At 39.9% G+C, this 26460-nt stretch overlaps 1 protein-coding gene across 1 annotated transcript in view; it reads right to left on the bottom strand.

Moving 5' to 3' along the window:
• Positions 1-26454, bottom strand: part of MANBA (mannosidase beta) — a 45329-nt gene extending 18875 nt beyond the window's left edge. Inside the window, exons 1-9 of the mRNA XM_005418255.3 lie at positions 26385-26454; positions 17537-17631; positions 16952-17057; positions 14888-15058; positions 12164-12287; positions 9584-9759; positions 6847-6957; positions 1631-1782; positions 402-519 (exon numbers count right to left, since the gene is read on the bottom strand). Coding sequence (XP_005418312.2) covers positions 402-519; positions 1631-1782; positions 6847-6957; positions 9584-9759; positions 12164-12287; positions 14888-15058; positions 16952-17057; positions 17537-17604 — 1026 coding nt within the window. The 5' untranslated portion in view covers positions 17605-17631; positions 26385-26454. The remainder of the gene's footprint in view (positions 1-401; positions 520-1630; positions 1783-6846; positions 6958-9583; positions 9760-12163; positions 12288-14887; positions 15059-16951; positions 17058-17536; positions 17632-26384) is intronic.
• Between the last annotated feature and the right edge of the window lie 6 nt (positions 26455-26460).

Genomic DNA, 26460 nt, shown 5'->3' with positions numbered 1-26460 from the left:
CAAATGAGAAGTTTGAACCAAAACTACCCAACCCTTTTCAGCTATTGCTAAAAAGAAGAAAATACTTTTAAAAGAAATAAAATCCATTTCCGAAACTGAGACGAGCATAGCCACCCTCTACCTAATGGTGACCTTCTACAACAAAGTCTGCAAAATATCACTTCCAGATTCAGACAGCCTCTGTAATCAAAAACCATTAAAATTACAAAGAAATGAAAGAACCCCAACCAGTCAACCAAAAAATCAGGTTAATCTGATCTGTTGTGCTGATACTCCACAACGTCCTTTGGACAGATGGTTAGAACTTCTGTATTAATTCTCTTTTTTTAAATTTGAAGTGGATTTTCATTTACAAGTTCTTGACAGTTTTTAAATAATTATTCTGTGTTTATTGTTTTTACCATTATTCCTATTTCATCACAAATATCGTAAAATTCATCTTGTTCATATACTCCTCCTCCCCAAACCCGAAGGGCATTCATGTTAGCATCTGCTGCAGACTTCAAGAGTAGCCTTAGTCTGTCAAATACAAAAAGGAGACATAGAAGTTTTGTGAAGTTGTATTAGTTAAGAATTTCTAAGGTTATACAAAAAAACGAAGAAATAAATGCCCCTACCAAAAAAAACCACCCAAATCTAAATCATTAGTAGGCAATCTATGACTCATACCTCTAACAGAAAGTATCAAAATACTCTGGTTTCTAAACCTGCATGTCTGGACAGAGCTCTCAAAAAGCAATATTTTGCGCAGAAAAAATTGCTTGATCCTGCTAACACTTGAAAAATAGATGGAGTGACACATATGTAAGTGCTTTTACGGAAGTTTTGGCAGGACCAAATTTAGAAATACTGTGTTTTATTAATCATGTTGGTCTTTTCTCCTCTGATACTACTTGCTTTGTATGTCAATTACTTGAATTCAAATTCTCTTTAAACACAATCAGAAATGTATATCCTCTTCCTGAGTTCCATAATGCATACAGAGAATAGGGGAGTGAGAGGGTGAGAAGAAATACTGAGACTGGGAATCTCATTTTAAGGGTTTTAGGCTTCATTTTTCCTTAAATCATACTGGTAGCCTCTAAATTGCATGTGAATGCACACAGCAGCATGCCCTGCTGTCTTGGCTCCCCAATACCCCAGAGCAAAGCTTAGACCAAGTACAGGACAGCCCCCATCCCACCTGAATCTCTGTGGTGCTGAGCACTGAAATCCAAGTAGCCTAGATGAGATCAGGAGAAGGGGAGTGGCTGCCATGCGCCTACATAACCCTGCACGATATAGGTTAGGACATGGATGAAGTGCACATCCTCTGACTACCAATGGATGTGTCCAGACAAGGTCAAACAGCCTGAGGATCATCCCTAAAAATACCCAAAAGGCCAGTAACTATGAACAGCAAACAATCACCTTCCCACCAGCAATTGCACCTACACGCCTTGAACATCACTCAAATCTGTTCATGTTAATTAAGCCCTAATTCTGAAGCCTCCCCCTCCCACCCACAACAATTAGTGTTCTACCTTGAAAGTTTTACCCACTAAAGCCAACCTTTGATAAAGGGTATAGAGATAATCAGGAGGAGGAAAACATTATCCTTTATCCTTAGAGAACATCAAATGTGGCTTACGTGTGAGAGGTCACTCTGTCCTGGAAAGAATCTGCTGGAATCCAGTTTGAGCCCTTAATAAAAATGGGTCGGCCATTGATTCTGAAGTAGAAACTCAGACCTGGTGAGCCAGGAATAGGCTCCTGAACAAGTTCTACTGTCCGAAAATAAACCTGTGAAGACATGAAACTTAGATTTAAAGCTGACAAAAAAGGAATTAAAACAACATAAATTAAGAAAATCATTACAAAAGGGATGTACAACTGAACAGTAACGGCTAAGAATTTGTCAAGGAGTCAAACGACATGGATCCATCTCTAAATTCCTGCTTGCTGAAAGGACCTTGTAACAGTACTAGAAAGAATTCTTTCAATAAGCCTGTTCACTTTTTAAAGTTGCTATCATATTAAGAGAAAGCATGAGCAAACAACTGTACAAGTGCACACAAGTATGTAAGGAGAGACAGGTGAAGACTGGTTTTTGCAGAATTCAGTCAAAAGTCCAGCTGAAGGCCAGAAAGAGGAATGCAGGGGTTCCACCAGATCAGAAACACCATGTAATCTGCAATTTTCTCTACCAGGAGACTGCAGCAGCTCAGTTTTAAGTCTTGTCCCTGAATGGCTAGAATGAGACTCACATAGTACAAGCAAGATCTTCTTTTACTACTCTGAAATGACACTTTTTGAATCGATGTAACACTTACAGAGAAAAAAACACCCATGCAAACACAAATGCCACTTTGCAAGTGAAGGGCCCTCTGGCCATCACAGCTGTGTTGGAACAGCATGATCAGCAATAATGACTCCAAGTGACCAGTTCAGCTAAATAAACACTTACTCTGAGTAAAGTATTAAAGATAAAGCACATCTCAAGCAGAAGCAGAGGCCAAACTTTTACAGCTGCTCTTTTAGCCTAATACATGGCATTGTGATGCTGAAACAAGAAAACCCTCCTTTCGCCTGTTGCAGGTGGAATTAAAGCTCCCAGGAAATAGTTCCAGACGATTTCTAGGACTTCACTACAAGCAACAGTGCTGCTCTGAGGGGTATCCTGACTGCACTGACACAAACAGCCATGAGGGAGCAGTTAATGCACTGCAACAGCACTGACTCCTTATTTGTACATTCAGAAAACAGCTCTTTCAGGGACACTTTAAACATCTCCTGTATCCCTGTTCCAGTTCAACTTCCTCAAGTCAGGAAGAAAACACATTTTCTTTATTGCACCTGTTGCTCATTATCATAGGGAGAAAACTGAAAAATTAAATAAAGGGAAGGAAAGCTCACAGTAAATTTTAGCCAAAACAGGTTTGGGTCAGAAGGGCAGGAAACAAATTTTTTTCTAAACTACTCCTAAGATAGCAACCACTCCTCTCTCAGATGACTATTTGCTTTACCTTTTCAAAAGGTCAGCTTGTAGAGTACAGCCTGTTCTCCCTCTGCCACAAGCTTCAGCTGAGGCAAGTATATGTCGCTAAACCAGGCTAAAATTAACCTAGTTAAGTGCAAATGATACACCTGTCTTTAATACAGAATGCAACTCTTTATTTCACACACCAGACATGGCTGTAACTCAAAAGGGAAATGATTAATCCCACTGTGGGACTGCATTTTCTGAACATTCAGTTTATCAAAAATCACACATATAGACAGAAAACTATTTCTAGCAGTAGGGAGGAAAAAGAAAATCACCACTTTTTGCTTCCTCTCTGGTGCCTCTAAGTTAATTGGACAATTATTAACCAAACATCTAGACAGAGACAACGCATGTGACAAACCAGATGTATTAGCAGAAGTCACAGATCACTGAGCTCAACCTAAACAGCTCTGCATCATGGCAGCAACCATTCCTAGACTTTTGAAAACCTAGTTTAACAGGAGAAGTTGAATTTAAATAATAACCAAAGTTTCATGCAATTTTCATAGTTACTCTAACTCCTGAAGGCTACAGGAGAGAAACTGCAGCATGAGGACTGCATTAGTGAAAAGTTCTGACCTTCTTACATTTGAATTCAATTATTTGGAGAAAAACTCCTCAGTCTCCATTGTGGCTCTATTTTTATGGCACAAAGTGGAATGGGACTTGCATTTGGAGCTCCCAAAGTATTTGGGATGTCATCTAAAGGGATGTCATCAGGCAGGTTGGGACTGTCTCAGAGCACCTTTGTAATAGAGCATTTATATTACTAACAGAAGTAATGAGACATTGCTTTATTCCTGCTCAAGTGGAACTCATGCAACTGGCCAAACCCAAGGCAACCTGAGAGGCTGAAACACTCAGCCAGGACCGCCCAGACAGCAGGAGCAAGAGAAAAAGCTCCTTAGCCTCAGCTCACATTCTCAGGCCTCCGAGATTCAGCACAACTCCATTGCTCCCCCAGGGCCATCTGGTAACAGCCCATCTTCCTGTTCCTACTACAGCTTCCTTCTGCCTTGGGGGGTATAAGAAGGGCAATGGGAGACAACCAGCATCTGGCAAGCTTGGCTATGTGTCTTTCTGGCTACCAAGACCTTGGCCACCTTGAAATCTGTCTGATAGAGATTGCTGCCTGAGGGCTGCACATTTCTCTCAGTCTCCGGCACGCACAAGGGGCTCTCTAGCCACCACAGACCAATCAGCTGGTTCTGGGCATAATTATGAAACAGATACCTACCTCTTTAAAGCACATACAAAGGCTTTGTACACAGCTAAGTGACCTGTGGATCACATTTGGCATTTCCATATTTAGCAGTAGGAAAAGTAATAAGTATGAAGATGCCTAGAGCTGAACTAAGATCACAGAACTACCCAGCGACCTAACAAATTAGAACACAGCATGAAAGTGGTGTGAAAACTACAAAGCCAGAAAGAAAGACTTCTGGAAGTCATGCTAAAATGCCTAGGGGGATAAGAGTGCGTAAAGAGATGAAGGGAAAGACTATTGGCGGCCAAGATTTTGAAAGTACAAAAATAGCCTTAAAAAACAAAAAACTCTGAGTACAATGCTGGAGAAATGAGCAAACAGAAAGATGGGGAAACAGAACTGAAAAGCAAACAAATGCTTCATGGGGAAATGAAAGAAGTAATAAATGTGGGGATGGCAAGAAATAAGCAACTTATCAATAGAAAACAGGACCCTCCATCAAGAAAACCAATGTCACTGTGAGATTTGACTTTGTTTCACATTATCCTGAGAAACAAACTCTAGAACAAAATATTCAAATGGAAAACCAAACCAAAACCAAACCACATCCCATCGTGGATGTTGGCTTTTATTCTGCTTTGGTTTCCAGCTACTCTGAACAGGAATGAATAAGTACTTCTCTGAGCCAAAGAGATTCCCAGCACTGCTGGCTAGAGCTCTATAGAGATCCTGCAAGTACATACTGGAAGGCCACCCAGAAATATTCCCAAAGGATTAGTTAAAGTTTTGAAGACTACTCTAGCATGTCAAAATCCAGAAAGTAGTTCAAGCCAGGAGTAGCCAAATCTGACATAAGATCAAGCTGTGCTTTCTCACATGTACAGTTCTTATGCTTCAGTTTTCTCCTGTACAAATTTCAGTAGATACTCATAGGGACACAAACCACTTGTGAAATGCCTCACCTCTATTTTTTTTTCTAGGGGGAAGAAAAATTCCTGGAAGTAGGAAATTTATTCTTCCCGAATAAAGTCAGTACAATATGGACAACAGAACTGACAACAAAACAACTTTCAGGAACATTAATCCCTGATTGTATCTCCTGAACTACTCAAAGTTCTTATTAAGCTATATGAATGTTGCTGTTCAGTCCTGCTTACATGAGACATAATTATGCTACAACATGAAAAAATTGCATGCAGAGCCTGTTTCCACTCATACAGCTCTGACTGGGGGTGATGTGGGTGGGGTGTGCACTGGGTGTGTGCACTTGCGCCTGCCAGAATCAAAGACAGAGATTCACAAAACATGGGAAGGATGACCAAACTTCACACTGTAAGCTGTAAAGGCTTCATATACTGGTTAATTCACAATGTCCACTACATGGTGTATCTGGATTTTTTTCCTCCTCTTTCCCCTTAAGGAGAAAAAAATAAAAGGCTTCTGTTGTAGACTGTCAAGTCCCCATGATCATATGCCACAAAGCTCTATGAAATATTCTGACGCAAGCACCTAAATGGAAATTATTAGCTTTCCTATAATTGTGTAGTTTTCACACAGTAATACCAGAATTTTCCTTTTTAGAGGCTTTATAGTTGTATTTCCTACCACCAGTTTTTCCAAGCAACACATGCTGTGTTTACTTGGTGTGGGTTTTTTAATTGTTTCAAAATTAGAACACTAATCATAGCAAATTATTATTATTATTATTATTATTATTATTATTATTATGACTTCATAATCAAACTAGGGGCTAGTCCTATGAAGATACAACACCAGAAGCTACTAGTTTTCCTAAGTTTTTTTTCACACTAGCTAATGTTACAGCAAATAGCAGTTCAGATGCCTGGTGACCAGATTAGTTTTTAGTAAAGCAGTACACACCAGAAACATCTAATAAATGCATATATTTATGTGGCTGTTTCCACATGTTCATGACATAAGGAGGCCCGCCTAATCTCTAAGATTTTGATTTCTACTGGACAATTGGAAATTACCTCCTCTAGGCTCCTTAGTAAAACCAAACAGATAATTAAACAGCCAGTGTGTTAGGGGAGCCCTTATGCAAAAACTCCCAAATATTAGTTTTATGGTCATATTTAAGACCCTACCTTTTCTTAGGCCTGAAGCACATCCACCACATTCTAATAAATAAATGTATGTTAGGTTTTTAGGAATGTGTCTATCCCATAAATTTTTACAACTGAATTAGCAAAAAAAAAATCTCAGTAATAAACCTTTGCATAATCTTACAGAAATCTAAAAGGGTTTTTCAGTGCATGATACAAAACCAAGAGCATGGTATATGAAGTTTAGAAGCGCTGTTTTCTTTTCATAAGCTAGAAAACTTAAGAAGTAAACATGTTTTCTCTTCTGAGGTTTCTGGTTAACTGTAAACCATCTTGCAGCCACAAGTAAATGCATCCACACAAGGTAAGACTACCAGAAAAGAGGTAGCCACACATTGTGACATTAAAAAATACCTCATTTCTTATTAGCATTTTCACACGCATATTACGACTTAGCAAAACATTTAAGAGCTCTAGACACTTGTTATGCAGAGCAGATGTCCTAACACTAAGTGCGATGTCAGATGTAATTAAACTTTAGGGCTCACCTTTGAAAACTTCTCAATCTGGCATCCTGCCTCCATCATGAAAGTTGTTGTCATGTTGTATCCAGTTTGCTTTCCATGTCCATTTGGCCACCAAGCCTCCACTGCAGCACTCTTGAACATACAAAGGAGAAAGCCTGAGCAACATGTATAACAAGAGGTATCAAATGCACCTGGGCTTAGATATCTCTGAGTGAATTACCACAAGCCTAACGAGGTTTTGTGCTTCAGCTGAGACATGCTAACTTTCTCTCCAGAGAATGTTCTTGCCAGAGCTGCAGCTCTGACATAAAAATCAATTCAAGAGAGAGGTGAGATTGTGTGATTTCTTCTACTGAAGTCCAGGCTATCACTTCATTTTGTGTTCACAACAGGCCATGAGCATGCCTGGACATGCAGGCACACATCTAGCACTCCTCAGCTGAGGTACACTGACACACTATTCCTTGAAACCCCAAATATTTGTGTGAGGAGCAGCCACTGTTCACTGAGCTCTGTATCATACACCTCCTCTCATTGATCCTTTTACCTATCCCATGCAATATTCAATATACAGCAGTAACACTTTTCAACTGTGATTCTGGTACTTTGGGACCATAATGACTGCTTCACTTATGTCAAGCTTTTAAGTCAAATTCTTTCATTCCTTCAGTAGTTTTTTGCTTTGTCTCTGTATGTTTCCTAACCACATCATTAGTACTCTATAATTTTTACAAACATGAAATGCAATCTCCAAGATGACAGAATATCTTCACTTTAGCAGCCTTCTTCTGCCACTCATTCCTGTTGCCAGCATCTGCCAGTTATGTGCATAATACAAAAATTGTGGAAAGAAAGCAATAACGCATGCAACCAAACAATGGAGGGATTAGCACTGAATTTAGTCATGCAAGGAGTATCTCAATTTTTTCAAACAAATTGAGGCCAGAAAGCAGCCCAGTAATATGTTTTGCTGTGGCTATACTTGGACACAACCATGAATATATCTTTGAGCTTCTCTGATACAGAATTCTCACAACTGCTGGTGAGGAAGTTCTGATCTCTGTGCTGCATGGATACAAACGGAAGAAGCACAGAGTCAGCGAGTGCCTCGACAACAAGGGAGTGTTCGCAGCTGCCTGGAAAGACTGGATGTCTCATTGGCCACTAATGATGTCACCCCTCTGCTCACCACTAGCTGATAAGCAAAATGCTGTCACGTTGGCAGCACAGCACTCTGCGTGGCAACCGCAGGAAGGCTGATACACATCTCTGCGATATGCACCACTCGAGCACCTACTGACTCCACAACATAATCTGCAATAAGCTCTTAACTAAAAATACACTTCTGGCGGGGTCTCAGTATCTAACATGCACCACACAAGTCTGTGTACAGAGTAAGGGCTCTGTTTACCCCATCAATACATTAGAACACATTTCAGGGCTTCTCATAAAATCAGCTGATGTGAATTCATGCAGCAAAGCCTTTTGTGAACAAAGAATAATGAAACACTGCTGCCTCTGCTCTGAAGGAAGTCCTTCCTTCCAGACTTGCAGTTGCACTATACTAATAGATGTCTTCTGAGGCTGGGACAACTAAATAAGCAAAAATAATTTTTGAAGTTTCATTTTGCAGTGCCTGTTTAATGTAATCCACTAAAAGGCTAAGCAGAGGCGCACAGTTGCTTTAAATTAAACTGGATATTGGTAATTGCTCATGTAACTTGCATGTCAGATGACAACAGTAACAAAAACTGTATGTTTCTATGCTTCTGTGTCAAAATAAAACAAAGCACATAAGCACACAAGTCACAGAGTGTGCACACTGGAACATAAACACCCTGCTTGCTTTCTCTCCATGCAAACAGCTGACAAATGAACTCAAGAACACACACAGACAATGCAGTCAAACTGGCAAAACAGATGCAGTGTTACACAGCAGTGCAGAAAAACAGCAGAGCCAGTAAAATATAGAAGAGCTTGAAGGCAGACCCTCTAGTGCTATTAACTGCCAGTATTGTCAGAAGCCCCAAATTCCTGCTCACAGCACATCACCCACCCACAAATGTGTGTCCTGCAGCAGTGAAGCTCCTGTGGAGAACTTCATCAGGTGTGGCTCCTGCTGCACCTGCCAGGGCTCCCACTTTGCCCACTGGCTGGAGCCTGATTTTTTAATTGAGTTTGCTCCTCATTAGAGCACCTTTTACCAGTCAAAAATTCCTCCTGAGATTTGCCTATCCAAAGGACTATCAGCAAATGTAAGGAGTATTACTCCACAAAATTTTCTTTTTATTTTATTTACCTGAAAGTAAATAAATATCTACTGAGAGGCTTGAGGAATGCTGCCTCTCTCTCCTGGGAGAATCCTATGTATTGTAGTATATTCTGGTCCCAATCAGTCCAGTAAACAGTAGTATGTGAGATACCTGCTGCCCGTGAAGTGAAGTGACACGGGGTACCAAAAGTTATTTAGCTAAATAACTCAAAAAAGGTCATTTAACAGTGGCCAGTGATTATGTGACCTTTTTCTAAGGCTTCATCACCTTTTGGCAGTGAGCTACATAGCTTCACAGACATCAGATTTTAGAAAGGAAAAGAACTGTTCTCCTACCCTGTAAGGGATACAGAACTGTTGTTAAAAGTCAGGAAGACAGTAAGGAATGGGAAGGAGGCCTAAAACTGGCATGGAGGCAGAAAGTCACACTGGAAACCAGGGGAAACGTTTTGCAGCTGAACTAGCTCTCCACACACACCTCTTTACCTTGTTGATGTTTACAAGCAGCACAATGCTGCCTTCTCCAGGTTGAAGCTTCACACTGAACATTTGCTGTGTTTGTAACTTGGGAATGTTCACAGTCACAAGACCTGCAATTGGCTTGGAGCTGACTACATCAAAAATAGACTCGACTTCAAGACACCACTGTTGAGCACTCTTTACTAAGTGAAGAGGGAGAAAAAAGATGGGAATTTAAGAATTATGTTTATATACCTATTAGTTAATATGATCTTTCATTAAATAAAAAATTCAAAAACTAAGATTAAATTTAACAATTTTCAGGCTGTGTCTGAACCAGCCTACATGGTTAATCTGCTTATTTAGTGTGTTTGACATCTGAGTCCAATGGAAGAGAACAATGCAATATGATTTATGTTTTTTAACTTTTTTTAATTCAAAAGCCATCCAGGCTTCTTTTCAGAGCTCTGTACAAAAGTCAGAGACCTTGACGCCAGTCACTTCATTAGGAAGGAATTTTTTCCCACCAACTCCAACAGACATTGTATTTGCTTTTAGTCAGCACTCATATGAACATGGTACTCTTTGGGAAAGATTGTAATCACAAGCCAGTACAATCACTTTTGTCAATGAAACAAAAACAGTATTAACAGAAAACGAGCTGAATTCATCCCAGACTCACTGGACAAAATGAATGGAGCTACACTGTGGATGAATTGGGCCCACTGTGTCTAGACTTGACAGGCTATATCTCTATGTTCCTTCTCCCACCCATGTGTCGTGAAAAAAACAAGTTAATGACTTCCCTGAGATCTCTCTGAAGTTACCACAGAGCATCCTCTCATTTACAGACCTTACTGAATAAAGAGAGCCAGGGTCAAGGGTACTCAAGATCTATGTGTAAATTTCCCACTAACTTCAGCAGTTGAATTGCCTAGCTACTAACACAGCCTGGCTAATCCTATACTTCAAATATTGCAGATTAACATAAAGCAAAAGCAAATAAAACAGAAAACAAGGAGAACTAGAACTAAGACACATTTTGTATACCCAAATTACTAATAACTTACCTTCTCTTTTCATTTATATAGTCTAGCCCTCCTTGCTTCCCAAGAGAAAGAGAGCTCACTCCAAAAAACAAAGAATTGCATTCAGCCCTGATGTGATTTTCACAGTTTTTCAAAGAATGAAGATCAATGATTGAGTTCCCAAGTTTATATTACACCCAGCATTACCAGTGAAGACCAATTTTCTGAAATGTGGAAAAGGTTAAAAAGTACCCACCCTACAAAGGTCAGACATTACAGTGCATTCTTCCTCCCTTACAAAAGCATATAGAAATTCCAACCCACTCCTAACTGCCTGAACTGTGGGGTCTAGACAGAGAAACCAAGAACAATGAATCTTTCACAGACTCAGCGGTCAAAAGGCTATGACACTAAATCTGATGAACAATAAAAGTACATATGCAGCTTAAATTCAGGTTGCTCATTTATTCTTTCTTTTTCAAACATAATTATGTTTGAATACTAATAAGCTCTTGCTCTGGTTCCAAGCCACTCTCTGCTGAAGGAAAGAGGTTTGCTCTCTCCGCTTACCCAGAGAGCAAGACTTTACCTACCAGAAGGTGGAGTTGTGGGAATGTGGGAGGGACCAGAAAAGATTTCTACTGTAACTAAATTTTAGAAAGCACACAGTCTGTGCTGGGGCTTTCCATGGAAATTCCAGTCACGTCAATTCTATTTAAGACCTGCAGCTATTTCAGGACGCTTTAAAAGCAGCCATGGAGTGATGTCTTCCTCTTTTATTCATACACAACAAATCCATTCCCAAGGGCCAAAATTCACCCCAGTGCAGAGGACCCACGTGCTAGCCTCCACTGGGTCAACAGGCAGTGAAAAAAAGTATGTGGGTGGTCTACAACCAGGCATATCACCATTTGCAGAAAGTTTCAAGGGAAAATTAACTACTGTTGCACAGCTGCAATGATCTTCAGGACAAAGGAGAGGAAAATCAGAGACCACTGCAAGAGAGGAAACCGGTTTGGTAAGTTAGGTACAAGAATGCAGGAGGTTATCCTCTCCAATTGAAGCTTTAACAATTATCCTTGAATAGCACAACTGCTTTTCTCTCTCAGACTTCATGTTGTGTCCTGAAAACTCAACACTCTTTGAACTCTGTTCACTGTGCATTTGTCCTTCCAACACAACACCAAATTCCCATAGCAGCTTTGCCTTTGTTTGAAATGAAAGTGAGATGAAAATGAGACATATTTACAAGGAGTATTTACAAGGAGTCTTGGTGAAAACACATGCCAATAGAAAAGATTTTTTTCAAAACCAAAGAACAGGTGCTAATCTCAATTACACTACATTTATTTCTGGATTTTAAGCAAAAAAAAATTCTGAATTTTAACAATTTTAACAGTTATTGTTTGTATTGAAGTATTGTTTCAATACCTGATAAAGGTGTGTTCTGGAAAGAAGTACACATGAAGTCATAAAAAACCCACAGAACATTTCCTACCTGACAGTTAATTTGGCTTACCAATAAAATGGTTTGTATTCTAAAGGTGAAACCAATAACAAGACAAAATAAGAGACTTACCAAAGAGAGGAGTTATAGAAAAATAAATCAGGTGATAATGGTTATAGGCCTCAATCCTAACATCTTTCCAGATCCCTTGAGTGGGAAAAGAAGGGCCCCAGTCCCAACTAAATGAACATTGCTCCTGGAAAACAGAATGATTATGTTACAAGTGCCTGTTGTTCACATAGACATTGATGCCGTGCCAGAAATAAAAGACATTTGCTATCTGGGAATAAAATATTGACATGCACTGAAAGAAATTTTCTGGTTTCCATAAATCCAAAAGACCCTACAGTATTTTTTTCTTACTTCACAACCAAAACTTTGCTGCTACTACCTGTATTATACAAAAAATTAAATTTTGTATTAAGTGTCCAAGTATGGAGAAATTTTGTATTACCAAAAGAGCAAAACAACACTAAAAAACAAGGTTGCACACCACTAGTACGCCACTAAAAAAACACCTACAAAACCCCAAACAATAAAGATCAAAAAAACAATCCAGGAGATTACTCTCAATTCAGCTGTGAATTATCTTAGTTTGTAATGTCAGTATTTAATTGTATACCTAAAAGACTAACTAAGCAGAAAACTGACAATTAGAAATGTTACAGTATTCTAGAAGAAAAGTATCAAATTAAAAACCATACATGAAATAGTTTATCTCCTATTTTTAGTTTTAACACCACAGAGTAATACGAGGAAAGAAATGGATATGTTTGGAGTATTTGTGTAGTTCAGTCATGTTCACTGCTTCTCCCCTTTTTAGTTCTCTTATACAAAAACAAAGGGAACAAAAACATGGTTGAGAAGTAGCTTAGTTCTGGTACTAACATCAGAATAACTGTCAGAATTATAAAATGCTGGTCAGGCAGAGAAGTACGTACACTAATTTCCATTTAGCTGTTTTCAAACCTGGTCAGACCTCTACCTAACAAATCCCTTGACAACATCTATTCAGCTGCCCTCCAAGTTTCACACAGCCCCAGCCCCCAAAGCAAATACAATAGATCTCCTAAAGTCTTGTACAGTGACACACAGTTCTAAATTTAGAGACTAATAACTTACAGCCAAAGCATACTAATTTGGGCAAACCACATTGCACAAGCCTGGCCTATCCCTTGCGTTGCCAGTCAGCCTCCCTGTCTATCAAACTGACAAAGGGCCTTCCAGGAAGCAAACACTGCACCTATTTCAAACAGAAAACCAGGGATAACATGTTCTTAGAAAACATGTGCAATTGCAAATAATTTCCCATTATAAAAAATAAATAAATCACTGACAGATTGGCAGGTTTCACTAAAAACACCACAGAGACTGCTATCAGAAACAGTATGTCACAAGAACAATATGCCTGTATCACTGGGGTACATTAGCAGTGACAGGTTTGTGCTCTGCCACAAACTCCTACTCAGATTTAGATAAGTTTACTGCACTTAACACTGCACCTGAAATGTGTAAATAGCTCTCCATTACTTTCAGATGGGAAGTAAACAGCTTACACCAATGCCCTAGCATGTCTGTTTACTTTTAGATGTGACATAGCTGCTGTTGTTGCCAATATTTGGAACTCAAAATGTTTCTGGAAATTTCTGGAGCAGTTTCCAAATACAGTCAAAAAATTCATTTGAGGAAAAAGCACTAGGGTACTTTCTAACAAATTTAAAGGTATAGTTCAATGAAGCATAAAATCATTCCAGGTCTCTTTTGCTCTATAAGTAAGACTACAGTTGAGTAAGTGCCCTGTTCCTTCCAAGCCTCTCCTTGCACTGATTTCTGAGAAACACAGTGGACTCAGAAGAACTAATAAACTTTCTAAAATGTAGAGAAAATAAAAGTAGCAGCAAGCAGAAATAAAGACAGCATCTTAATCCTAAAGGATCTTTCCAGGATAACATGGAGTCCATGTTTGCATTAATAAATTTTAAAGGAAATTATATCCAGGTTTGAATACCAGATTTACAGAATCCTAGTCATTTTTTTGAGGAGACTCTAGAAGGACTTTATTAGAACGTTTGAAAATAATTATCAAGAAAGAAAATTAGAAAATAAGATCATCTAGACACTGCCTCTATCTGCTGCAAACCTATCAGAAATACATGAGATGCTACTCAAATGATAGTTTGCCCTGAGTTGTTTTATCACAAAGAAGCCGTTTCTTAAATCAAAGTTTCTGAGTTTCATTCATTATATTACACTGCTGTTTTCATTGAATATGTACATATAAGTCACACTTGACAACACTAGGTTGTTTGTTAGGTAACACTTCTTGGGACCTGCCAGAGCTGCCCAGTATAAATAGCACAGCACATGAGCAACAGCAAGCACTCAAAAAGCTGCTTGGATGAGATTTTTACAGCCTTGGTGATAAAACACTGGTATTTGCAACAGTGAACTCTATTGTCAGCATACATTGCTAAACCCACCCAGTGGATCAAAATGGAATGATTACACATTTCTCAGTGCTATCCTGCCCTCTTAGCAGCAAGTCTCCTTGCTGACTCTTTGATGAAAACAGCCTTTTAAACATTCTTACCACTTATCACTGGCCTTCTCACGCCTCCTGTATTGTCAACATAAAAAAGTACAGGTTTCTGGGGGGGATGGGAGAAGGAAGCTGCAATGAAAAATATGCCCTACTTATAAAACAACATTGCAGGTTTCAGATACAGCTGTAAGGACAGCCTGTGGCGCATTCCTCTTTCCCAGCCTGAAGCCAGAGACAGACAATTCTGCCCCTACCTTTCTGATGAAATTAACGTGGCACTCTCCTTTCTGCACAGGTGGAGGGCACGCCGGGGGGATGCTGTGTGCTTTGTGACATCTGCTCTGCTCTGCTGCGTATGAAACGGCTGACAAGAAACGGACCTCAACGCAATTGACCTCCTGGATCATGCTGCTAATATCAAAGCTCTAGGACACAACATAGAACAAAACCATTACAATGCTGACATTTATCTATGAGATTTATAATCACTATTACATGGGGATTTTAATACCATACATATATTATTCAAAAGCTTTTGAAATACAGTCTCAGCATGCTCTGGTTTTGAAAGAAAAGATGTTTCTGGGCAAACTGCTTTCTTCACATCAAGCTCCTGTTGCAGGCTGCAGCACTATGCTTGCACAGAGAAGTACTTGAAGGACAAGGACAGCAAGAGAATCTTTACCCTCATTCCTCATCCAGAACCCATCTGCATCTTTGGAAAGACACCTTATTTCAACTCAGCTGCTCCATACATGAGTGCTTCCAGCTCACGCTGCGCTGCCAGCTCGTCCACCACAAGGCACTGAGCTGCCTTGTCCATGAATGCTACAAAGCTGTTGTTCATTCCCCAGAATGGAATAAGTTGCATTCTAATCCCCCAAATGTAAGACACACATTCTATGCCAGCACCAAATGAAGCATCTGGGGGCTTCCTCACCAGGTCACAAAATCCCCTTCAGTGTGGCTGGAGAACAGAAGAAATGTTCCATTTCAGAATTATCCTGTGCTATCAAGACAATGTGGTTCCGATGGCTAATACTCCTTTATTCCTCAGAGTGCATATTTGTGAAAAGCCAAGTCTTGGCCATTTTTCTTTAATTTGGGAGCAGCCCAGCTAGAATCACTTATTCCTGTAGCATAGAGCAGGATATTAGAAAGCAAATAGCATTCCCCAATTCGGAGCCTTCAGAGAGTCCTTCCTGCAGATGTTGTTGCCATGTGGAACAGGTGAACAAGGCACAAGCCTGGGTCACAGTAACCTCGGACTCAATTTAATGCAGTACATGCTGGTTTTACAGTGAAGGCCATTTCATGAATTGTTACAATCTGATAGAAAATGAAGTTGCAGAAATATGGACAAAATAATACCACTTTTCTGACTTTCAGAGCCCGCTACTGACAAGCCTTTAGATACCCTCCAAACAGCAAATAATTACAATTTCATAAAAACTCTATGAAATTTTTGATTTTACTAATGGTAAAAGTAAGTCAAAGAGAAACTAAGTGGTTTGTCCTAGGTTACACAGACCCAGGTGGCAGAATGTCTTATGTCTCAGTCCAGTGCTTCTGCAATAAAACCTGCCAGAATGGTAAATGCTGAGATATGGAGATGCCAGATTTCATTTGTAATTCAGTTATTCCACTATCAATCTTCCTTTAACTCTTCAGATTTTTTGATTAAGATAAAAGCAAGAATTGCTTCTTATGTTAATACCAGAATAATTTTGTATTTTAAAGCTATAAAATTAGTTTGAATGTTTTTGCCACTCTCAAGATCATTCCATAATGAATACTCTCATGCTGACAATAAGTAAAGCTCAAAAATGCAAGACAAGGTTACCCAAAGTACCATATTAAAAATAAACCACTCTCTTTAAAAACCAAAAGCATGAAACATATACACAGGCTTTAGAGCACGTGCATTTTCATTGCAGTATTGACATGTAAACCATTCTAATACCAATTAGTAAGCAGATTTACAGCTAATAAAACAGATTTAAGCTTATGTTTTCTTGGAGCTGGGACAGATCCCAAGAAGCAAGACACATTATTCTCTGAATTGATCCTCTTGCATTGGTCCTCTCATTTAGGACAAGGCACATTCACCTCTAGATATGACCCAGTTGCTAGCGAAAAGGCAAGTACACTTCCCTTCCTAACGTTTACCTGATTACACATGCAGTCTTCAAGGCAACACTTTCTGCATCCAAGCACCTACTTTTATGGGTAGGTGAATGCACTGGAAGTGCTCAGAACAAAAGGGTTTTGAAGAAAGCACAGAAGCAGAAATAAACAGAAACATACACGTTACTTACGTATCTGTTGAACATGTTGTCTGTTCTCCCGAGAGTGACATTGTTGAGCAGGATCTCTGCTACTGTATCTACTCCCTCAAAAACCAAATTCACTTTCTGCCACTTTCTACAAAAGAAAACACAGATGTGAAAAACTGTCAGAGTACCTAGAGATAAAAACACACAGGGCACAGACAATGTAAAAATGTGTATCACTATTACACCAGCAGTTGCTTCAGCTACTTTTGACTCAGTGTAGCTACACTGTACCTTTAAATAGTCAAACTAAGATGACAGCTGAAGTAGCTCAAGTCAGCATGTTCAAGAACACATCAGGTTCACATACCCACCAGATATTAGACAGGATAGCTTTCAATTAGCCTAAGTACTATCTTTTTTCAGCTGACAATTCATAAGTAATTTTTAACAATCAATTAAAAAAAAGAAAAAAGCTACAATTGAAGTGTTCTGTAGCTTTGCAGCTGCACATGATTGCATAATTTATCAGATACAGAAGTATTAAGCAGATTTTGAGTGGATGGATTAACTTGCAATTCTGCATGAAAGATGGCACAGAACCATTTTAGACATATCTTTATTGCATACCTGATGTCAAAAGGAGTTTTGAACGTTCTGCTGTAAGTCCAGTTATCTAGTGAGATCCATCTGTACATCACATCATTAAATCTATAGTATGGATCCTAGTAACAGACCAACAAAAAGAAAATTACATTATTTATTTAGTTATAGTGTTACTACATTAAAAGTATCACAATATCCATTAGATGAACACTTATTTCAGTCAGTCTGCAAATGCAAAATCCACCTTAGTTAGTCCTGATACTCCTTTTCACCCTTAAAATTTAATGTGAAAGCAAAGCTTTAGTAATATTTGACTTTATTTATATAGCTCAAAACCCCGTCTGCTATAATCACTCAAACTAGAAGTAGCAGGATTTGTTTTTACAGAAGAAATTACTGGTCTGGAAATTAACTAATAAATCCAGAGAGCTTGTGACTTAACGAGAGGAAAAGAAATATGATCACCCTCATAATTATGGAGAAAGTAAGACTAATAGGATTTTAAAGGCAGAGAAACAGCATTTTAGGCCTCTAGGGACAGCAGTGAACAAATCTCTAGTTTAAAGTTATTGCAAATAATCCAGTTGTTCCTTGTCAGCTAGACTTGCTGTGGTAAGGATAAATTAAATTGCTGTATGTGGAGGGATGGAGAAAGAGAAGAAGGAGAAGCAACACCAACGGTTTTGGTAAAAAACGGAAATACTACTTTTGAGAATAGTATTGCATTTACACCAAAGGTGTCCTTCTCCCTTTAACCACACTACCTAGTAAGACTAGAAGGCACAGCTGGTCTAAGCTATGTCCTCAGCCTTTCTGGCTTCATGCTGTATTTATTACCTTACAGTGGGTCACCATGTCCCTCACCCAGCTTAAAGGACCTGACACCCCACAGCCTCACGCCTCACACAAAGGCAGCAGAAAGGTCCTGTCCCCTGTCAGAGAGCACACAGGCAGTGTTCCATGGCCTGTCAGAGAGCACACAGGCATCCCCTGTCACAGAGCACACAGGCAGTGTCCCAGGCCATGTCACAGAGCACACAGGCAGTGTCCCATCCCATGTCAGAGAGCACACAGGCAGTGTCCCAAGCTGTGTCAGAGAGCACACAGTCAGTGTCCCTTACCCTGTCAGAAAGCAGAAAGGCACAGTGTCCCATGCTGTGTCAGAGAGCACACAGGCAGTGTCCCATGGCCTATCAGAGAGCACACAGGCAGTCCCAGGCCATGTCAGAGAGCACACAGGCAGTGTCCCTTCCCCTGTCAGAAAGCAGAAAGGCAGTGTCCCACGGCCTGTCAGAGAGCACACAGGCAGTGTCCCATCCCCTGTCAGAGAGCAGAAAGGCAGTGTCCCATGCCGTGTCAGAGTGCTGGTACCCAGGTCCCAGCCTGACAGCCCCTGCAGCAGCTGCAGCAGCTGCAGGGCTGAGCTGCTGCCCCAAACAAAGCCAATCTCTTGTGGCCTGCATGACTAAACCCGTCTCAGAGAGAGGGGAGCTGCGTTAGGGTTTGCTTTGACAGGAGTGTTCTAACAGCACTAACTCACTTAACTACCCATCCTGGATATCCTCAGTCACACTGAGGAAAATCTGCCCAGCTTTTTATTTTTTCTTTCCTACTTGCTGGAACTTAATTTTTCTTCCCATTTCAGGAGTCAGTATGCATAGTTACAACATTTGGAATTTGAAGTCTTCTGAAAAATAATGGTCTTGTACCTCATATTTGTTTTAAAACTAAGAGAGTCAGGCTCCATAACAAACACATAAACCTATTTACATAGCAGAACAAAATCATAACATCTAACTGACTCTCCTCAGCAGCACAGACCCTTCTGTAGTCCTACAGCAATACAAACATCATTCCTTGGGCTCATACAGAGGGAAAGGTGTCACTCTGCTTCTACATGCCATGCTCTATCAAATTTCTTACTACAAAGGAAGAACAAAAAGTAAAAGCCTTGTCACCTGAGTAAAACTGTGACTTCTGTATTGATAATACAGTGTATTCTCTAAAAGTTAAGTCATCATGAGGTTACAGGACTATCACTGAACTTTAAGACATTCATTCCATTACTTTTGGTGACTATATTTCAGACTTCTATTGAGATGCAAAAGTTAAAGCCAAGAAATGCATATTAATATGCAAAATTTAGGCTCATAAAAGAAACTTCACTGAGATCATTGTACTGAGATAATGAGAGGCAAGCATAGAATGTCAGAGACCGTGAAACCCCACAATATGTACTTTAAAAAGCACATTTTTAACAAGTCTTGCTTTAACATTATATACCATCTTATATATATTTACATATGCATACATATTCGTATTTAACATTACATACTATTTTATTTCACATTATGCTTGGAAAAATGTGCATGTTAAATTTCAATATTTGCCACTTGTATGTGTGAAATATTTAACAAAAGGCGTGAGAGGAAAGTTGCAAATGCACTACCAACAGCAGACTGTAAAGCCATTTGGTTAATGGTCAAACAATCAACATCAGCGCCTCGGCAAAGATGCACAAAAGAAACCTGCACCATTTCTCCCGCAAAAGCACAGATACCAAGATGCTAATGAACAAAGTCTTGACTTCTGGAAAATACAAAACTGGTCTAGCAGGAGAAATGCAGGAATATTTTATCAGAGCCAGAAATCATTGCCAAATGGGCTCTTACAGGAGCTTACAGAGTGACATGTTTAAATCTCAGAATATACTGAAGATCCTTTTACCGGAAGGAGCTTTCTTCTTTACTAGTCTACAGCCTTCAAGAAATGCACTGACTGCTAAAATAGGTGTCATAGAAGTGCAAATTAGCCCTTCTGACTCACAGGAAAGCTCACAGTTCCGTGTACCTTCATGTAAAAGTTAAAAGTTTACTGATATCATTGCTACCTAACCAGTAAGACAGCTCATACATCACATAAAAGCTGTTAAATGCTAATAGCTGGTCAGCCATTTTAACCACGACAAATGTTGAGTGTTGTAAAATCAGTTGTGGCAACGTTCAAGCAATGCTTTTAAGACAATTCTCAAGGTTCTGGAGAAAGGCATGATCAAAATAAAGTCCTCTAAGAAAGCAGAATTACTTTGCCAATACACTTGCGAGGTTATTGACTTTTCCATTATTAAATACAACTGTTCTGAGTGCTGGAAGATGTAATCATGTAAGTCAAATTGTTTGGATTTCTCTGAAACAGAATTTCATCCCACATTAAATCATTTCACATCAAAATGAAAGGCTTAGTTCAGAAAAGTGCATGCAAAAAAAAAAAGACAAATTTAAACCACTTAAAGGCACAGGAAGAAATTGAAAGATGGTAGGAAATAGGCTGCACATCTATTAAATACACTTCACATTCAATAGCTCACCAGCTCAGTATGTTCCTGGAAGCAATTTATAGAGGGGTGGAGTCAACTATAGCTATTTTTAGATCCCACCAAACATAACAGCCTTGCATTTTCCTGCTCCCTGCAATTCGGGGAAAAATCTGAAGTATTCAAGCTGCCTGCCAGTTTGTTCCCTGCTCCCAGTCTCAACGCTGTAAGCAAGCAGGAAATCGCCACCTAAGAGGAGGTTAAAAGCCCTGCTACAGATCATCAAAAGGAAGCAATTTCCAGGTCGGCTAACAGGACATCAGCAGGGCTTCAAAGGCACTGGCAGCACTACAATGAAGGACCTGCCAGTGCCCAGATGGAAGCTTCTCCTTGAAATGATTTTAAGGGGATATTGAAAAGCCACGGTGTTATAAGCTAAGAGCTTCTCCTGTTAAGCAGGAAATGGATGGGATATGAAAATATGCGAAGTGAGGCTCCAACCCCAAGGGAGCAAGTGAGTGGGCATACCCTGGCTCAAAGAAAGGACACCTCCTGGTCACCCAGGATCCTGGAGTTCTGAGGGGCATGGCACAAACACCTGAATGACACCAGACAGAGTCAGCTGTACCCAGGTGGAAGGTCTGCATGAAGTAAAACAAAATTTAATAAAGAGAACAAAAACCAGATTCCTTTGCCCTACCCTGCTTTTGTTATGCTCTAATTTGAAGTCACCTTACATGCTCTTCTCTCATAAATTAGCACTGCTGATATTTTATCATGTACACCATAAGAAAATTCTGATGGTGTAACAGATCACCAGAATAAAATTTCTAAGTGATGTTTCATGATTTACAGTTTAATGATTCTGCTCTGGGCAACTTCAGATGAAAGCTAAGTAGTTAATATTTACTTATCTATACCCATGTGCTCCTTGACATCACAAGTGATAGCAGTCAGCACATTTATATAATTTTCACAGCTTGAAGTCAGGCTGAACTAACAGCAGTGATGAACGGATCATACCCTTGGAGCGTGAGTTTTGGAATTTCCTCCTAAAGTAACTAAATTTCAGTAGCTGCTCTCAGAAAGCAGCAAACTGAATGTCACTGTCATTGTTCAAGATGTGTCACAGCAGAACACTAGGCCAAATATGACTAAAGAGTTAACACAGTAATATCCACTGCTTAATATTACCTGAATACTTGGATGTATTTAACAGACCACTATAAATCTTACCTCTTTTAAAATCACAAGCTTTTGAAAGAAAAAATAAATGTTTGCACACGTGTTCTCACAGTTCAGCAGAGCATCTGTATTTCACTGGAAAATAATATAATCATCAACTATTCCAACAATGAATGCCACCTAACCTGAACAGAACAATAGGATACCAAATGGAATTGTTACCTGGCTTGTTCCAAAAAAAATCTAAGTAGTGATGAAGTGTCAGAAAATAAACAACAGCATATTTTATACAAATGCAGAACAAGCTACAGAAAAACACACCACTTTCCAGAAATGTAGAGCTATCAGCTATTAGTACATAAACTTCTGTCTCTTCTAGTAAGTTTTGATAACCAAGTATGACCAAGAGCACTGTTAGCTTCTCTGTCAAGTGCATGCCCCTGTCTAACAGGCCAGAACATGCAGTGTTACCCAGCCCGTATATCAGCATCACACTTGCAGACCTCTCATAATAGTCCATACAAGTCTAACTGACAACTAATAAGACAGAACAGCCTTATGTATAAAGGCAAATGGCTGTCACATGAGAAAATCCAGCTACAACAGCCATATTCCTCAGAACTGGAAATTTACCGGAGTCACCTGCCAGTAAGAAATGGCATCGTGCAGAACCTGGACAGTATGTGGTAGAGGATGCCTATTTCCAGCACACAGACTTAATAAGCAAGTTACCTGTGGGTACATATGGCTCACCAGAACAGTGCCTGAAAGAAAATACTACACTGATGGTGGTCAAAAGCAAAACTTCCAGACATACTGGTTTTGGCAAATCTTTTCCCAGAGCTGCAGGGTTAGTAAAAGATTCACTGCAAGTTTGTAAAATGTCTGCATCCAAAACAAAGCTTTGCTCTAACTTTATGCAAGCGACTATTACACTTCCCTATGTGCATTTCTCATGTGTTTTTTAATTTTACATGTAAATAGTAGAAAGAGCTACAGGGTCTTAATAAAATGCTATTAAAACAATCAAGCCAAACACATATTCTGATGCAATCTCCTGGCCCTGGAGCTTTTATCATAGTTAATCCAGCATTTGAACTACACTGATTGAATATGAAAGAAAATAATACTTTGGTAAGAAACTCGAGAGTCTTCCCCAAGAGCATTTTTTGAGCCACGTGCATTTGGTGCATTCAGAAAGACGTGTTTGTCCAATGTATATTTTATGAGCCAGAATAAAGATATCTCTAGAACAAATGCTAAGAGGATCCAGAGAGATGAGTAATGAACCCTCAGCATCAGAGAGATGTTTTTCAATTCAAGTGTATGGCTTGCACAGCAGATTAAAGTAAGGCTAAAGACACGCAATCAGCTAGAGCATCCCTGTGCAAAAACAGTTTGCATGTCGACCTAAATTTGAAATGAACCACACAATGATAAATAAATTGCTTGCAGCCTAGTCTTGCAATCTAAGCCACGTTCTGAAGGCTTAATATTCATCAGCTTACCCCTGCTGCCCTCCTTCCCCTCGTTGTGAGGTGCCCACTAAGCTACATTGCTGGAGTAGGCTTCTTCCAAATTCTGCTTTAAATTTCTGTTCCAGGTGCTAACCCACTGAAAATCTCACAAGTACAAAAGCAAAGGATGCAGTGAGATTTGCCACTTGCAAATCACACAGAAAAACAGCATGTAGATTTCATCAGGTCGCTGAACATAGGGGTTCTGCTATCTAGAATTATTTTGTTCCCACTAGCTTTGTTCTCCTATTTCCTGGTACAGCTTTTCAGATCAATCTCCACTTTTGATTACAAGCTGGGTTACTGATCTAGTGACATCTTCTGTAAGATGAATAAAGATCCTATATTCCATTGCAAAGAGCAAAAGGAGCAAATGAAAAAAAATACCTAAGACCAAAACTTGTATTTAGACATCTATAATAAATGTCCTGTTTCTATACTTGACACAACACCAAAAAGGGCTGATTTCCAGAGATAATGAACTCTGAGAAAGTGGAGCAAACAGCGCTCTATGCCTCTACAATTAGGGCAGCATGCATGCTTTTGTATAAATAGGAATATAGGAAAATAGGAACATGATTTTAGGCAGCTGCACTTGAAAACCTTGGGTCACATTCACTGCAGTGAAGAAACCTCAGGACAAACAGCTGAGCCCCCCTCTGGAGCACAAAGCCTCACACTGCAATAATGAATGATGTCACTGACTCCCTCCAAGGGTCAAACAACCCAGGCTTGCTGCTTTGTAGAATGCAAAGCATTTAACACCATCTGAAATAGATTTCAAATCTGCTAAGGTTGCTCTGCTGTTCTGGGGAGCATTGATCTACATTCTGTCTTTTAAACAAAAATGAGATTTTAAAACAATTTAGTTATCCAAGCGCAAATTTGCGTGAATGCTTCTTTCTGTAAACTGAGCTTTGCTAAAATAAGAATGGGTTTAAGCTGGCCTTGAGTTACCTGTACACACCTATACATAGAAACAGGTTACCTCATTCTGAGCTTGGAACTAGCCAGACACCAGCTGGGTCCAGTCCAGAGATCAAGCAACCACACTTTGAACCATTTTGATTAACTCAGCACTTCAACAGCAGCATCACCAACTTGGCAACAGCTTCCAGTCCACCAGCTGTACCAGCACGTGTTTGGAGCAAGTTCTTACTTGTATTCAAGTAAACATGTTTTAAGTGACCACAACCAACCATCATGGATTTAATTAGCCAAGCACCCACTGCTGCCCAGCTGGCTCACTAAGCTCTCATGCCTCTGTGCAGGCTTGGGATTCTGCCCAGGCACATGAGAGTTCATGATCCTCATTTCCAAATGTACTGCTAAATTACAGGTCACTTTGTAAGTGTACTTAGTGTGAGTAGTTAAATGTGAGTCTTTCATTACATCACTGTCCTGTGTGCCTGAGTCAGTGCATTGGTCACAGTTTCTCCTGATGATTATTCACACTTCTTGCAGCAACACCTCCCAGCACAACCAAACATCCCAGATGTACAGTTCACCCCGAGCACTTTTGCATCAGAGAAACTAGCACAGTTCCTTTCATGGATCCTCCACATAAAGTCTCCCTGCTCCCTGCACATTTGACAACTATAAAAGAGCACTTCTGAAACCTTAATTCTCAATGTCCAAGATGTCACATCACTTAGCACACAGATGTTAAAACAACAGATCATCATAGCTCTGCCTATCCTTCATAGCACAGTTCTTTTTCCAATGTTGATGCTCTGTATCTGGCAGTGACACTCTTTGGAATCTATTATTAGTGCTGGGATTCCCAACGTGTGCCAACACAGAAAATGCTAAAATTATCCTGCCCAAATGGTGTCACTTTCTCCTTTTACTTCTCTAACTTTAATCAGAGTATAGTAAGCAGAAGGATAAAAGCCAAGAAATAAAAAATACAAAATGCATACATCCAGAATGTGTTTTTTAAATAAATGATGCACAAGAACTGCACTATTAGGCCCACAATAAGGGAGGGGTAATATGATACTCACACCATACAACAGTACATTTTCCAGCACAGAACTGTATTTATCATCTTTATAGGTGACTTTGTTAACTTCACTGTGTTTTATTTCTTTGTTCCAGGTACACGTTTAATTTTCCTTGTTTCGTTTTAAAAAGGCATCTTGTTTCAACAATGATCCAGTTAGTGCCACGTTTCTTGTCAGGTCTGAGTCACAGGCACCTTATGCTAGTATCAGATTACTTTGCTACCCATCTGCAACTGCAGTTTTGAAAATTTTTCCAAGAAAGTGGTTGCTGTGTTTCTATAAATTAAAAAATCTAATAGAGACAAGTGTAAACAGAAGCAGAAAAGCTTCTTCGAAGTGTTAAAATAGGAGTTAATCCTTTAAATTTGTTTCAGACTATACTTGCCTTAGGCGGAATGGGTGTATATGACCTGAACTGTTCTGATAGTCCCTACAAGTTTTACAAGGGTTTTTTAATGGCCTGAATTCCCTAAACTTATTGCATCAACGAGTCAAACTTCAGGAGTGTGGGTTTAACTTTCCATTCTTTTCAGGTACCACTATAGGTACGCATGACCTACACGCTGTGAGGGTATTGCGGGTATCTGGTGTCAGCCCCTTGGCTGCGTGTCAAAACCACAATCTCACATACTGCAAAGCTTCCATCTGTATCCTCGGCCTTATGCGGGACTGAGCACACTGCAGCCACCAAAGGAAGCCTGGCTGCTGCCCCGACGATGCCAAGCAAGCCTGCAGCGGCCGGGCAGCCGCCGGGAGGGGCTTGTGTTTTGGAGGGCTGGGTTCTCCCCTCGGAGACGGGCTGCCCACGGCGGGAAGGGCCGCTCCAGGGCCCGGCTCTCGGGGTACCGTACCTGGATGAGGCCCTGGCAGAGCAGCGCGGTGTGAACGCAGCCCGGCACCTCCGCTCGGAGCGACACCGAGCCGTTC

The sequence above is a fragment of the Geospiza fortis genome, unplaced genomic scaffold, assembly GCF_000277835.1.
Source record: "Geospiza fortis unplaced genomic scaffold, GeoFor_1.0 scaffold11, whole genome shotgun sequence".
Taxonomy (NCBI): domain Eukaryota; kingdom Metazoa; phylum Chordata; class Aves; order Passeriformes; family Thraupidae; genus Geospiza; species Geospiza fortis.
Note: the sequence above shows the minus strand (reverse complement) of the source record. Positions and strands in the feature narration are given on the sequence as shown.